Genomic DNA, 17,167 nt, shown 5'->3' on the forward strand with positions numbered 1-17,167 from the left:
AGTGGATAGTAATACACTTTTTTTTTTTTTTAAACCCTGCCAGCTCCAAGGACTACACAATCCACCTTTTCATTCTGTAGTCAAACAAATTAACGAAAGTCTGTCACCTTAATTTTCACCAGCACTGTCTTAACAATTAACAGTTAAGTCCATGGTCCTTAATTATTTATAGTGTGCTGGCAAAAATCCAAAACAATCAAAACATCCATGGCAACCCTGTTAATATATACTGTTCCAGTGACATTCTTAAGATAGCGATGAAGTGTTCATAGCATCCAGTTCAATGCAGTGTATTCTAGAGAGACAAACCAGGATTCATTTAATAGCCACTGATCCCCATAGACCACTTTGTGCCATTGGAAATGTAAATTTTCAGGTTAAGTCATATAGACATCACACAACAGGCATCTTCATTTCAAAGACTTTCCCATACTCAACAATGTTAAGCTTTTTTATTTTGAGGTATAGCAGTAGCATGTTTCTAGGTGTCTAAAAAATCATCTGAATACTCATATATGGCAGAAAGAAACGCTGCTTAGATGTGACAAACACAAAGTTGTGCTGTATTTTGTGAAACATGCCGACAATACGCAGATGCAACGAGGCTATGTTCACATTATACCACGCCACGAGAGTTACAGAAATGAACATACCAAAAGGACAAGTATAGAGGGAAGGAGAGGAACAATCACAGATGTGTTTTCCTCTCTCTGACACCAAAATATGATAGATATCTTTGGAACTCCAGGAGTTCCAAGAACCTATTAAGAAGTATCAGTGATTTTCACATCAAAACTCAGCATTGAGAAATTCTGACTCCCTTGCCACGTGCATGAGAAGTAACCAAACGTGTTGCTATTTACAAAAAGGGTTATGACAGCAAAAAAATCTGATCCATGCACAAGCATAAACTAACCAAACTTATTGGTGCTAAACTTATTTGTTGATACATAAGTACAAAGAAATATGAGACGAATACAACCGATCTTTTTAGAGGGCTGACATAGAGAGGTGTGCACGTGTGTTTTCTCATTAAGGGAGCTGTTGCAAAAAAAAAAAAAAAAAAAAAAAAAGGCAGATTGGTAATTTACTGACATTATCAAAGATAAAAAGTTAGGTAATAAAGAATCAGGCAAGATAAGGACTATTAATTCACTAGGGAAAAACAGAAGACTACTTGAACTGAGTGTGAGCCCTTCTAAACATACTTGATCCTAGAGGCAAAAGAAAACTGGGACATATAGAAGTCCTAGGCAACAGATCTGACAGAAGAGTGTAGAATAAATCCACAATTATAAAAGGGAAGACTCCAAAGGGAGCTCCTATGGTGAAACTCTTCTCATAAATATGTGGCGCAATGAGGTACGTGCCATCTGTGTTGTATTTCTATAGGGAAGACATACTGATAGAATACAATTCTCCACAGCCATAAATCTTTCAGAAAGGAGCACAAATGGAGGGAATTCATTTGTCAGAATACTCTTAATAGAAGAAAACAGCACACAAAGAATACTGACAATCAAAGCAGGAGTGAAGAAGCTTCTAGAGATGGGTTGCTAGGTAATCAGATACATTTCACTAATGCTCTGTTTTAGGTTTATCACATAATTGAGGCCAATTTATCTGAATGGGGAAAGTGCCAGAGGTAAAATACACAGAGGTATTAACATTGGCTAGATTAAACTAAGAAAAGCTGCAAAGATTATGTTTGCAGTTAAAAAAAGAGGGGGGCATTGAACAACCCTTACCTTGGCAAGCACATCAGACATACTGTTAGGCCTCAGTGATCACATACTTCAAAACTCATAAATGCATTATGATGGAGCAGTTAAGATTACATGTGCATTAACTTTGCTATTTCTTGACTTTGGGGCACTTAAAGGCTCTGGTGAAAACAGTTTTCTATGGAATATACACGTTACTACTTTTACACTGTGTTAGATTTGCTACTGATCCAGTTTGAGAGAGACAAGATGTATGGACTAACTACTGAAAAAGCAGAATATAGAAACATTATTACAGGAGAGACCAAATAAAGGGCTTTTATGGGAAACACCTATCAAAACAGTAACAACAAATGTTTTCTCTAGCCACTTGTGTGTCTCCTAAATGTCTCTAAAGAGCACCAGTTGCCTTGATTTTACATTAACCGTCTATCATTGCCCTAAATGCCACGTAGAAAATCATTTTTAGGAAGTGAAAGTGTATTTTGTGCTGAATGGTTGATATAGTTATTGATACTGCAAATGCTAAAATTCATGTGTTGGCATCTACAGAAATCCATGGACCATAGCTAGGAAATGGACACCGATACTCTGGAACTTGCTGCTCTAGAGCAGTAGTTTTCAAACTGGGGTACGCAAACTCATCAGGGGGTACGCGAGAAAAAAAATCTTGCAATGGCGGACAAGGCATTTTATTTAGTAGGCTTGGCAATTTAATCATAGCTATATTATGACCCTATCTCAGATTGGGGTACGCAGTAGACTACATTATTTGGAAAGGAGTACGCAGCCTAAAAAAAGTTGAAAACCACTCCTCTAGAGTAAAGTCTCTGGGCTCCTTGGAATCTGGTGACAGCCACAAAAGGTGCAAAATGCAGGATACAAGGGGACTCTGGGAAAGGCAAGGATTGCAAAGGGGAGATGCAGCTGTCCCCTGCAATGCTGAGCCAAACTCTGCTGCAGATCTCTGCACAGTTTTACTCTGTGTTTGGCCCAAATCTCCTACTCGGGAGTAATAGGGTACGGTCAACAAATCAACACACGGCTTGGGTCCACTGGCCACCAGCACTGCTGGTGCAATAGACTACAAGTAGTAAAACAACTCATGAGTTGTAATAGTAACAGCCATGAATCAGCTGAGTAGATGCTTCTCACACCTTGTTTCCAGATTACATGGGAGGGTTTTGTCCCTCCCATCCCTGTTTGTCTACCCTCTTTCTCAAAGCCCATTCACTCAGACCTAGTGCTGAGGAATTAGATTTTCCCTTACAGATTAACCCACTGTGTCCAATGTGAAAAATCCAAGTTCAAATCTTTAAACATAAATTGGTAACGATAATACTTTGGTTTTTACCTATCAGCATACTTCCAACTTGATTTAGAAGGAACACCTTGATGGGTGAGAGAATAGCTCATTCTCCATGTGCATTCAGTTCAACACTTGGCCGGTTTCTGCAAAAATGGCTAAAAGAGATGACAACTGGGATACAGACACCCGTCCACTATAAATTGGACTGAGACAACCAACTCATTTCAGGCCACTGTAGAGTTAGCAGATGGTAATGACTGTTAGTCACTGTTGTCTTAGATTGCACTCAAACTGGTGATCTAGTATTTGTGAAAAATTCTTTCATTACCATTCACCTGAGCCATCCAATGCCTAATAACGATTTTTAAAATGTTCTACTATACATTAATATATTACACAGAACCAGTGGGTGTTTTGGTCTCACAAAGAAAACTAAACTCCGAACAATTCAAAATTGAAGCACCACTTCTAAAGATAAAAAAGGATTAAATCCAGCGTGTCAGTATGTACCATCTCAACAGTATGAGAATAAGAGAACATAACAGGAATGAATATTCACCAGCAGGAAGAGTGTTATATGGCAAATCATTGAAAGCAAAAAGTGCAAAATATCAAGATATGGGCAAGTAGAGATACATTAGTCTGATTTATAAAGCAGTACTATGGAAACAAGTGGCTTTTCCAACACAGGTATGTCTTACATGCAATATAAATACATACATATATAAAAACATAAGAATGGCCGTACTCCGAGTCAGACCAACGGTTAGTCTTTCGACAGAAGCCAGTTCCAGATGCTTCAGGAAACATAAGCTCCAAATATGTGCTAGGTTCCTCACAAGCCACACACCTATGAAATCATTAGGCATTGCATAGTCTAAAGCAACTTTGTGAATCAATGTGTTTTCTATTTCCTTGTCTTTCTTCCCTATAAACGCTAACCTTTTGATATTCTATATGTTTCTCAGCATTTGTTGGACTAATGGGAGAAAAGGGAACCGCACAGTAAAACTCCCAACAGTCTTGTAAATGTGTTGTTTAGGGATGTCAGATAAACTGTTTTCAAAGATGCTTAAATAACTTCCTTTTGACTTTTCCTTTCCAAGACAGATTCTTGGGAAACTGACCCTTTTTGCTCAATGCATCGAGATTCAAGCTCTTTATTTGACTAGCAAAACTGATTTACTCTCAGGCTACACAAACTTTTACTTCAGAGTAAATCAGCCTATTACATCCCCATTAGCTTCTCTCCCAAGATAGTCCACCCCTCACTGAATTTTGATAAAATTCATGTGATTTTAAACATACTGTATATGCTTTGTGAATAGACATATTTATGAGACTTTAGCTTTTCGAAGTAATCTTGCAAAATACTTTATAGCTAAACATATGACTGTGCATATTGTACCCTACACAAGTTATTCAAATCAACCCTTCTTTTTTGAGGAGAGAAATGTCAATAAGCTTCCAAATGCAGAGACAGACTTTGCTGTCTGTTTTCTACCTGTTACAAAGAGAGCTTTGTTCAATTAGGAATGGTCTTGTCATTTATTAGAAGCTTATCTTGACATTTCTGGGGAGCTTTTCCACTGAACATGCTCAACGTCAAGATACCAGATATAAACTCCATGCGATCTTCATTAAAGGTAGTATTTTTGCCAGTGCATTTGTTTTTCAGTAGCTACTTTCCTGTCTCAGAAGCCAACAAATTGCAGATATTATCCTAATATGCAATTTGAGACTTTTTTTTTTTTTAAAGGAAGTTTGGTTAGAATACACCATGTAAAATAGGACAGCTGTATGAAATTACTACATTTTCATAACTGGAGAATGTTTTTATACTACCTTTGAAGCTTTTGAAAAGGAGGTCAAACAGTTTTGATGTACTAAGAGAAAGGTTTTAGTTGCAAATTCTTTTCCATTGGCTTGTTTGCATAGATGAAGCTGCAGAAAGCCAGTATTTCAAAGCACCTTGCTCACTATGGTTTAACAGAATCTCATAATTTGGGAAATAAAATATGCTTTAAGTTCTAAGAAAGGAATAATTAATTCATTTTTAACTCCAAACTACAAAAAAAGTTCTTGAGCCACTAACTAGATTTTCCAGACAAGTAGATATAAATAATTTTAGGCCAGTTTGTTATTTTCCATTGTTCCCCCCCCGCCCCAGTTACTTTGAAGACAATTATTTAAAAGAATTAGAAAGATTCCAATAAAAACTTTAGTTTTCCTTCTACTACTTTAAAATTCTCATTTAAAATGGTTTAAGTGAATTTAGTTATAAGAAAAGCTGATGATTAACACTGGATCCCAGTGGACACTTGATCACTGATATGCCAGTATGCTGTGCCCTACAGGAATGGTCCATAGGGAAAGGAAAGTTTCTAACTAAATCGTTGCTATGTATTAAGCTAACAAAAACAGGGGCCAATTACTACCTATTGCAAGTGTGTTTTTGTAACATGAACACCCGTCCATTAAGAACTAGACAGAGATAACCAACGCATATTATTCTACCAAACAATCATCAGACAATATTGGTTTTCAGAATTGTCAACCTGGGGACTTGCAGATCAGTTACCTAGAGATGAAAGATTCCATTATCAGCCATAAATGGTGGGGCATTTTTTCATTTGCAAGACCCTTACTAATAAAACTACTAATTCACTAGAATCCAGTATTATTTAACGAGGCTAAAACAATCAGTCACAAATGTGAGCGCACTCTAAGCCGTTAGACTAAAAGACTTACCTAGACAGGCTCTGGGTTCTAATTCAGACCAAAACATTCAATCTTTGTGGGCCAGATTTTCACATCCTTAGTCAGGATGCTCCTTACCCTGTTGGCTCCATTGGGACTACTTGTGAAGTAAGCAGGGCCGGCTCCAGGGTTTTGGCCGCCCCAAGCAGCCAAAAAAAAAAAAAAAGCCGCGATCACGATCTGCGGCAGCAATTCGGCGGGAGGTCCTTTGCTCCCAGCAGGAGTGAGGGACCGTCCGCCGAATTGCCGCCGAATATCTGGACGTGCCGCCCCTCTCCGGAGCGGCCGCCCCAAGCACCTGCTTGCCAGGCTGGTGCCTGGAGCTGGCCCTGGAAGTAAGGATATCAGAATCTAACCCTACCCAGCTTGGGACAAGAAACTTTTAAACATACTTGTGCCATTTACCACAAATTGAGTAAAACTAAGACATCACTAGAAAAGAGATGCTATATCTGTGTTGTGCTTTATGGGGAAATTAATCCAAATATTGAAGTGTACAGACTCATTCCAATCAAAAAGTTATTAAGCTTATGGCAGCAGCATGCTTTCTCAAATCATTTTGTCCACTCACATCTTATATTTAAGCCAAAATCCAGATTGTGCTTGATGTACATTAGCCACTTCCATTTTCAAACTTTAAGAAATAAAATCATACTACAGCACAACCTTGGGGGATATGAAACTATACTACCACACATAAAATTCACTGGGATGCTTGAAATAAATGAGAAAGCAGGAAGTGAGGTCAATGGGGCTAGGAGCCTGCAGAAGTTATAAGATCCACTAGGGTGAGTGGGGAGAGTCTCTCCCCCATACGACCTACAAACTCTGCAGCCTTAAATGCTGAAGAAATTCAAGCCATAGCAATTTCTACATACAAAATGAAGGACAGAAGAAGAGGGAAAAGGTAGCAAATGCAAACGTGGGAGGATGGTCTGTGGTTGAGGTGCTAGCCTGAGATTCGGGAAACCTGGGTTCAGTTCCCAGCTCTGCCATAGCCTTCCTGTATGACCTTGGGCAAGGCACGTAGTGCCTCTGTGTCTCAGTTTCCCATCTGTAAAATAGGAGTACTAATCCCTATCTCAGATCGGTGTTGTGAGGATCAATACATTAAAGACTGCAAGGTGAGAGGGGCCTTTTTGTGTGAATCCTTCATCCAGTTTGCTGACTTTCACATTAGAAACCAGGGAGAGAAAAGAGAAAAGTCAGCAAAAGCTTTAATTTCTTTTACTTATTTGGGACATAGCAATTCAGGCCTGTCAGCCAGTGTAGTACCCACTCACCAAACTGTGGACAATGCACAAACTATAGTAATACAACCCCATAGAAATTAATTGGATTGAGAATTACATATGTACCTACAAGTGTAGCATATGCATACACACGCCATGAAAAAATTACATGCTGACATTTTTAGAGTACAAGAAAATGAGTGGAAAAAAAAGTCTCAATATAAATACAAATAAAAGTTAGAACAGCTGGCTAAAAAAGAAACAAAATTAATTTCACAATGTTAGCAACCATTTAAAGATCTGCAAACCCATCGTTTTTATATGAGCTCTGCTTATCTAGCACTTCTTTCTCTCTCTGGTAACTGTCTATCCAAGAAAGTTCCTTTCCAAAGACAATGCAGCTTTCTGTAGACAGATGCTATGGCATACACAGACACTGTTCAAGAACAGTAGGGTGACTATGCACTTTACCAAAAAGATAACCACATGAAATGGAATGTTGTACAATGAGCATTCAACAAAAGGTAAACAGTGACTCACTGATTAAAGTGACTCACTGATTGCAAGAGCCAGTATTTGAGGACAACTATTAAACTGTTGCTGAATTTAGGACAGTTCAATAGACTCTCATTAAAATTAGTTTAAAAATCCTCAAAGCCTAGATTCGCTGTTTTATTTTCCAATTTTTGGTTATAAACTGTTTAATAATAAAAACAAATGTGTTTTAAATCCAACAGGTAATTTTAAGAGTACATTAACTTATATTTTCAATTTCCCCCCATTTCTGGGCATCTATCACCACCTGCCTAATTAGAATGTGTTAAAACAGTGTTTCATGTTCTCCTGAATTTGAAGTGAACTGCTAAGCAATATGTTTTTGCATACTTCCTTGGAAATAGCAGACAATTCTTCACCTGTCCAGAACTGGAAGTTGTAATGGATGTAGACAAGACCCCTGTAGTTGTACTGGATAGCACAGACCACTGTACCCTAGAGATGCAGTGTTCTAACATATTTAGACATATTTATATACTCCTCCCCTCTAGCTACTGTATGTCAGTTTCCCAAATTGATTAACAACAACTGGCATTTAATTAAGAATACATTCTATTAAATCTAAATAATTGTCAAGACACACTTCTGACCAGTTCCATTCAAGCATTTTCTCATCTAGTCACTACAGCCACAAAAGCAAACAATTCTCTGCTGTTTATTTTACAAGTACTATGGTGAGGAAAGCATTAGAAAAAGCTAACAAGAACAAAGGTATCTCTCAGAATAAAAGCCTGTTCAAGATACAGCCTAGGTCCTGCAAATATTATGGTAGGACCCTGACGATGCAAGATCAACAATCCCAAGAAGCTGCACATCAAGAATATACAGAAAATACAATCCATATCATGGGACTGCTTCACTAAAGGAGTCGCTCTCTAAAATAGATTTTTTTTTTTAAAGTTAGATTTTCAGACTGGTAAAATCCAAGCTATGGAATTTCGGGTGACAGTCACGAAACATGGTTCCTCTGGCTTGAAAGCAGAGGACTCAATCTTCAAGAGCTACACTTTGTGCATATTGAAAGAGGTGCCAGAACTGACATTATGCCACTTGCCCATCTCCACCCAAAGGTCCATTGCACTGGCTTTCACCAGCCCCCAAGGGGCCATTATTCCAGGTAAAGATTGCTATAGTAGCACAAAGGAGGCAGGATCTGTTTCAGTTTCTCTTTCAATTAAAGCAAGTAGCAACCAGATTTGCTGGTTTGAATAACAAAGTCCATTTAACCCAACGGAAAAGTTGTCTGAATCCTGAAAAAATATTGGAAATAGGCTTCTGCATGTTGTCAAAAAACATTTTTTTTTACTATCAGTTTTTTTAGTTACCCATCTGATGCTTGTTTCCATTGATAGTTTCACTCTGGACAGCATCCCAAATGTTTAATGTATTAAAGAAAAAAAATGGCACTAACAAGATGCAATTACACATAAGATTATCTTCTTACTACTGTAATTCACAACTTCTTTCCCCCTTCTTCACTCTCCATTACTGTCATCCCTTTTATCCTATTTCAGATTAAAAACTCCATGAGGCTTGGAATTATTTTAGTTGTCTGTAACGCACCATGCACACCTATGATATTGTCTGTAACAACTAAACTCTACTTTAAAAAAGAAAGGAATATGGTCAGATTATTTCTGCAAAAAGGTTTCCTGTTAGAAGAGACTTCAAGAATTGAAAATGACATTTGATATCCCACAAATGAAGAATCCAAGTGCCTGATTCTGCAAACTTTATACACTGCAAATAGTTCAGTGAAGTCAGTGGGGAAGCCATATGAAACAAATCTCAAAAGGACAGCAGGTAGGAATAGTATTCAAAAATCTTCTTCTATTCCCTTCAAATGCTTTGACCTTCCAGGGATAGAAAGAGGTCTTTTTTCTCTTATCACTTCATACCAGTATAATATCAGGCAGTGATGAGTTGTAAAACCCAAGTTATAATTCTGGGCTTCTAGAATGGAAGATTAAGGGCATAATCCTGAGAGGTATAATATCAGGCAGTGATTAGTTGTAAAGCCCAAGTTATAATTCTGAGCTTCTACAATGGAAGATTAAGGGCATAATCCTGAGAGGTGCTAAGTATCTTCAACTCCCACTGAAGTTAACAGGAGCTGAAGGCACTCAGCATCTTATAGGTTTGGGTCCTAAATGGGAGTTTAATTGTTATTTAAAGCAGTATCTTTCTTCTTATACAGTTCATTCTATCACAGTACTTTGCTCTTTAGTATCATGTTATTTCCTTCAAATTTATTGAAAAAATAAATACAAAATAAAAGTTTTAAAACTAATATTCAGTATTTGCATTTAATGTTAATTTCCAGAAAGCTGTAGCTGGATAGAAAAATATTTATAATATAGCTGGACATCGATTTGGTAAAAAGAATTAGACAGAAAGAGTCAAAACTCCAAAAACTTGTCTGGATGAAAACCAGATTTGAGGATATGGTGCTTGTACAGAAATAAAAAAAAGTGAAAGGAGTCTGATAAAAATTCTACACTTTATTCAGAAGAGCCTACTTGATTTCAGAGCTTTAGGTACAAAAGGAAAGAGTAATTATATTGAATTTCAAGTTGTAAAATGAGGCTAATTTACCTGTAGCATACTGATTTTCAAATTCTGACCCACAATACATGCCCCCAAACCATGTAAACAATGCAAAAAAGAAAATGTATTGTTTAATAGAAAAAAGAACGATAGCTATGCATTCATTTCCAACTCCATAGTACACTGTTTTGTCATCAATCTTCTTGGCAACCTCAAAAGACAAAGGGACTAATTTGGTACTGATTTCATTTCATTCCATGCAGGACTGGGATTAATGAGGACAAAATTTGGACCAAGAACTAAAGAATGAACAAACAAACAAAAAATCTCCCTCCTCCTCCACCCAAACACACATATTTGTATGTGTTCTATATAAGCAAGATAAATATGGAAGTCATTTCTGCAGCACCTCTTCAATTCACGGAAAAAGAATCATTGAAATATTTTTCTGCTGTTTTGGTTTGACTTAATTACACTCATGATATTTCTTATTTCACATTTCTAAGTACTTCAAAAGTTTTATCTCCTTTTTAAAAAACAAGAATGTTTATTTAATGCCTTAAAATATTCAAGAAGATTAACCCCCATTTTGACATCTTCCCAAAATGATTTCCATTAAGTTTTAATGTATTATTTAGTAGCTCATTTTTCCTCTTGGCACAGAGTTATAGTAAGGCAACAATAAATCTGTTGCTAATAACTGGTGACATACCATAACTCGACAACACCTATTATGGAATCCATCTTCTCAAACGTATTTTGTTGTTTTTAAACAATGAACAACTTCATTTCCTTGTCAATCATTAAAAAGGTAACTGAAGTACCACAATTTTAGGCTTTAGTTATTGTATTTTACTTATTCTGAACTGCTGCAAAATGTATTTTACTATTTTAAAATATGACGGGACCATCTATCATCTGAATGCATTAGTCTTTTTTTTCTTTTTAAAGCATAAAATGTCAACCTTTTGTATTTGTCATTGGAGACCATTTGGTTTTAATGAAAAATAGATTTGTTTTTTTCTTGCTATTATTACAAAAATCAAGTAAAGATGCTCCCTACTAAAGTAATGAAATATAGTGCACATAGTAATTTATTTCTGCTGGTAACAACCACTCTCAGAATTTCATGAAAATAAAAAAGGGTTTTGTCCTTTACAATACACTTACTTTTTGCTCGCTTCACAGACATCAGCAATATTGGAGAAAAGATGGTGGTTTTCTGTTTTGGTCATTGTTAAACTCAGTTCTTTGGAATTTTTAAACATCCGGATCAGAATCTCCAAGCTCAGCAAGTATGAATGTTCAGATGATATTACTTCAAATATAGCCTGCACGGTAGGAAAAACAGACTTACAATCAACTGTTTTGTTTTGGATGAGTTATGGTATAAATTACAAGAGAAGAATTTATCATCCAGACTAAGTTTGCCAATACAAGTTTAAATTTTGTGACTACTGTTACTTTTAGATGTAAAATGGAGTACTGCCAAAAAAAAGAAAGATAAGATGCAGCCTTTTCAAATCTGACTAATAGACAAAGGGTATGTCTATACTGCAAGGCTGGCCTTACCATGAGGCCGCCTCAGGTGCCAGACTGTGGGGGGATGTCCCCTCCCCACGGCTAGCCATTCTCGGTTCTCTCCACAAGATACCTGTATAGCCAGCAGACTCAGAACAAAAAGGGATGTGACCAGGAACGCTTCAGGAGCCATATAACAGCTGCATTAAACAGCATGATCCTTGTAAAAGTGCATGTCTTAGTACAGGGAGATGTATAAAGTTAATGACACTTAAAACAACATTATATCCCAGACTGCTGTATCCCTCCACCCCAGAGGTCTACAGAACATAGCCAGATGCTAGCCGGCCTATGGCAGCTGGTCAGCTATACTTATATGGCTGATGTAGGGGGCAATGGGTGTCTGAATACAGCATTCTGGCCATTTTCCTTTGCTCACCACATGTATTTCTAACTTCACCCTGGCTACATTGCGTTTCCTCCAGCTGCACTCACCAGGACAGGATTCGCCTAAAGAGAGCTGCAGAGTTCCATGACTAATTTGTTCTGATCTGTGCATTTTTGTACATAGGGGAACACACGAGCCTAGCCTTCGCTGTATTATTGAGGAGCTTCTTTGTTTCTGATTTTTATGAGAGCCCTCATTGACTTCGTCCAGTTTGAGAATTGCAAGGCCATACTAGTGTGTTTGAAAGTCAGAACTAAAGCCAATTTGCTATTAATATCTGCTATGTGATGACTGCAAGTGCAAACAAGTTTTGGTATAATACCACTTTATACCCAAAACACTTAGCATGACAGACAGAACAAATCAAGATAATCTTAGGCTCACATATGCAGTAATAACAGTAAACAGAAATGGAGAGAGAAAGATTGAGATCATATTTACCAATTACTACTTTATAGTCAACTTAGGAGATTTTCTATGAAAAAAAGTCTGATAGACTTGATTTGCATTGCATCAGCATGAGCAGATGTCTGTATCACAATAGACAATGAGTGCTTCATGAAAATATTAACAAACAGGCATGAACTGCAGTTTTATGTAGTTTGCAGAAGTACATGAATTCAAGATTAAAACGATGATAGTTTGAAGGGAAGTGAATGTATTAAAAAGTATTACTATTTAGAGCATCATAATTATAGAAGTATTTCCTTTGGACACAATATACACAAAGACTTAGCATATTAACTTTAATCACAGTTATAGGTGGTGCCTCAGTTTAAAATCTTGTTCCTGTTAAACCCCACCCAACTGTAGCAAACAAATAAATTTTTCCAAAGTTTCCATATTGATGGTGTGTTATAGAAATTTACCTAACAAATAGGCTTTTAAGTTTAAACTATACACACAATGAGAATGGTGTACAAACACCAACTGCAGGCATAGCTGCATCCTATGATTACTTCTTTTCCATTCCTGTAAAAGCTGCCTCTACTGAAACACTAGCACTAAAACACAAAAACCTGAGGCTTGCAAGCCATCTTTTGGCTAAATCTAAAGGCTCTAAACCTGAAAGGCACAAAGGACTTGCTCTCTCTGAGGAAGTATATGTAGATCTGACTTCAGGGAAGCTGGAGTGATGGCTCCTGAGGAATTCAAAGGGATGAAAAGGAGGCCCCTCTCCCAGGCCCAAAAGCGAAAAAAAACCCCAGAGGGTGTAGCACAAGTGTCCACTAAAATGACAACAGGCAGAAGGAGAATCTCTGGCTTGTTCAGTGACGTGTCATGTCTCTTGGGATTCTCCTCATCCATAAATAATGAAATACATCAAAATCCGACAGAGAGCAGACAAGAAATCCAAGGGGACGGAGGAGTTGCAGAGAAGGAGACGGTTATAAATCTTGTGTACACAATCTAGAGATAATGGCCTATATTCTCTGCTAGAGGGTGGAAGGGATAACACACAAGGCGCTAGCTGCAGCTCTGATTCTGGAGCTGGTTCCATGCTTGCCCCAGCATAGTGCAGAGGAGCTGACTGGCTATGATCTCTAGGGAATCATCCATCAGCTAGAGTTCACTGGCGTACAGCCTGCCTCAACCACACCACCAAGAGCGCACGGGGGTCATCCCAGCTACCAAGCTGGAGACTCACATGCTAGGGAGATCCAGTTGGTTTCACTGTCCCTTGGTGATGACAAAGGAGGGAGGGAGGGAGAAAATCCAGCTCAGTTTATAGGGCAGCAGAGAATGGAACTAGGATGCAACTAGAGTTGTCCCCCTTATGGACAGGTACATAAAGGAAGTGCACAAAATATCAAATCAGGCATGCTGTATTACTAAATAATCAACAATTAAAAATTTATTACTTAAAGAATACCTCTTGCCTCTTTCTTTCCTCCTGACTGATCGTCTGAGACAGTCCATTCTTTTTCACCTGAAAGACAAATTTTAATATTTAATATCCTTATGGAAAACAGTTTCTTTTACATTATACAATATCCAAGTAAACAACGATTCAAGTTTTGTGCTAAAAATTAAATTGCAGATTTTGCACACACAAGTATTTGAGCATGAAGATGTTTATTTTTAAAATTAAATTACTTAACTTACATACACACAAAACATACCTGAATGCAATTTCTGAGGCCTACTTGAAAATTTGTCCCTAAATATTTTCTCTCTCACTCCAGGACCTTTTTAGAGAGATTGTTCATTGACTAAAATTTGATGCTGGAGGAGCCCTATACATATCATATGGTAAAGAACCCAACATCACAAATTCACTTGAAGTGGACATTAAATTTATAATTTCGCCTGGTCTCACCTTTCCCACTCCTCCCCACCCTGCTCCCCAGTCACTCAGTCTCAACTCCTGCCTATCCCCTCTAATTCTGTCTCCCAGCCCCAGCCTCCCCCACTACATTCTACCCTTCACAGCCCCATCACAACCCTTTTAAGCTCTGCACCATTCATTCTCCCTCCTCCCTTCAGTCTCTTTCATAGCCCACAAGTCTAATCTAAAGTTAAATCATCATCATCAACTTTTTCTTTCTCTACCTCCCCCTCTGAAATTATATGTAGAAAAGACGTAGGGGTGAAATGACATACAAGGTGCTGAAAGTCAAAGAGGAAGGTGGAATATCATTGGAATGGGGATGATATAACAAACAGTGATGTGCTTTTGTGCTGCATATATGCAATTTGGGTTCGTTATTTTAATAAGATCAGGCATATTTGAATATGCAAACTGGCATATTTCATATCTGCAGTTTGCGTGCAAATTTCCAGGCTTTAGCATGAACCCACCTCTGAAAAATCAAGCCACATCTAATTAGATGTCTAAATACAGACTAAGAAACCTGACTTTAGTCAGCAAAGTTTGAAAACGTGGGCCTATATGAATGTCTAATTTTTTTCACAAGTAAAATATTTCAATAACCCCTTTTAAAAAACAAACAAAACAAATCCAATTTAAACCTGGTGTTTATCAATAAAAACATCAACCTTCCATATTAAGGCATCATAGACAGTCTCACCAATCGTGCTACTATGAGCTAAACTTTGGGAATCATTAGAACAGGGGTTCTCAAACTTCATTGCACCATGACCCCCTTCTGACAACAAATATTACTACATGACCCCACAGTTTGAGAATCGCTGCATCAGAAGAAACTGAAAATGCAGGACACTATGTGAGAGTGCAGAATATTGAATGTTTATTTTTATGATCTAATAGTAAACAATTCCTTGCTATTAGTAATCTGATTTCAGCTTGGGTTAACTAAGTTAATAGATCATTTCTCTCCAGTTCTCGTGATGCAGGAAATATCTAAACAGAGACAGAAATATACACACTCATGGTATTGCTTGCTATAAACCTGGGTAAATATGCACCTAAATGGGTCTCTGTTTCTTCTATTACTTCCTTGATAATGGGTCATAGTATTTACTTCACCACAGAGGCAGCCTATGGAATTTCGAAAGTATTCTAGACTTACTGCCAATAGCTACATTCAGCCAGTGACTCAACTTGTTTTCATATGTACGCATGCTGGCCATAAAGTTCAGAGAGTAAACTTGGTCCTAAGAGATCTTTGGTACAAATTATCTAAAAAATGAAGGACCGAAAAAAAAAAAATCAGATTTTATTCAAAATCCTGAGAAATAATAATGAATCAATTTCAGATATAGGTAAGATAATGAACTCAATTTAGAAAACGAAATGGAAAATTAGTCTTTTCAGTTCCTCTGCAATGAAAGTGTAAATTTAAAATGGGGGAAAAACCCTTGAGACTGGACTAGGTGAGACTGGACTGGAAGTCACAGTGAGTTTCAGTCCCAGTTCTGGCACTGACTCCTTGCCTGTGCATGCAAATTACTTCACCTTTCTCTGTGTCTCAGTTCCTCTGTCTGCAACGTGGGCATAATGATACTCTTCCTCCCAAAGGAAGATAGCTGGTTAATGAGTTTGGAACTAAACGCTTCTCTGGGCCAGGATCCATATACAGAGACGAGGAATCTCAGGAGAGAACGGACAAGGTTGGGTTTTTTTGCACACTGCTATCTCAGGGAGTGGAAGAAGTAAGCAGAGAGTCTGAAAGTATTACTATGTGTGGACAACACTCTGCCACTGTCTTCTGGAGAAAGACACGGAGGAAGGCTGGAATATGGAAGAAAGGAAACCAAATTTCTGTAGGAGGACTACTGTGACGATAATGGGGGGGGGGAGCAGATGCGATTCTGAGGGACAAAGGGAAAACCAGGTCTGATCATATGTCCAGATTTTGTGGGGCTCATAATGACTGTGGTTTGGAGCAAGGGATCAGATATTGGGAGGGAAACACTACTGGGACCAGACAAGAATTAGGTGTATAAACAGTGTGGGATGAGGTTGGAGAGGAGGGTGTTATTCCAATGCTCTGAAGTGTAAATTCCTCCAGCCTCAAGACTTGAACTTATAACCTTCTTCCATAAACTGTACTGACCCCCCAATGCCAGCATGTAGCTAGTGGCTGGGTCCAACTGGGACCTCCTCTTTCCCTGCTAGGCATGCTCCCTGTCAGCCATCTGCACTTGGGACTCACGGCTGGGGCCTGGGGCTGGCAAGGAAGGTCAGTTAACAGAGTGCACTCCAAACACACCCACAGTTTCCTGTACCTCCACAGAAACGATCTGCTCTTAGTATTTGTAAAAGTCTGTGAAGATGAAAAGTGTTTTATAAGTGTTTGTTATTATAAAGGGCTGTAGCTGAATGTTTCCCTCAACAAGCAGCTGGGGATCAGCTGTGAACAGGAGAGCGCGCTATGCCTTACTAGTGAAATGGAATGTGTATGCTTTTTATTTTAATTAGCAACCATAAAGTGAATAAAACGAATCACTAGGAAAGGTTGGGCCACTTTTCTTTTCTTTTTTTTTATGCTGTTGAATATTTGCTAAAAATGTGCAGAGGCAGGAAGTACCTATGAACGTTTACAAGAGATCTCTATAATTCAGGGGTTCTCCAACTGGGGGTTGGGATCCCTCAGGGGGTCGCAAGGTTATTACATGGGGGGGGGTCGCGAGCTGTCACCCTCCA

At 38.1% G+C, this 17,167-nt stretch overlaps 1 protein-coding gene across 4 annotated transcripts in view; it reads right to left on the bottom strand.

Annotated features, from left to right (window-relative positions):
* Positions 1-17,167, bottom strand: part of ARHGEF26 (Rho guanine nucleotide exchange factor 26) — a 114,267-nt gene that overhangs the window by 80,728 nt on the left and 16,372 nt on the right. For all 4 annotated transcript variants that reach the window (XM_005286961.4, XM_005286962.4, XM_005286963.5 and 1 more), the window contains 2 exons: positions 13,970-14,026; positions 11,298-11,458 (listed from right to left, as the gene is read on the bottom strand). In XM_005286961.4, coding sequence (XP_005287018.2) covers positions 11,298-11,458; positions 13,970-14,026 — 218 coding nt within the window. The remainder of the gene's footprint in view (positions 1-11,297; positions 11,459-13,969; positions 14,027-17,167) is intronic.

Source organism: Chrysemys picta, chromosome 9 (assembly GCF_011386835.1).
Source record: "Chrysemys picta bellii isolate R12L10 chromosome 9, ASM1138683v2, whole genome shotgun sequence".
Classification (NCBI taxonomy): Eukaryota; Metazoa; Chordata; order Testudines; family Emydidae; genus Chrysemys; species Chrysemys picta.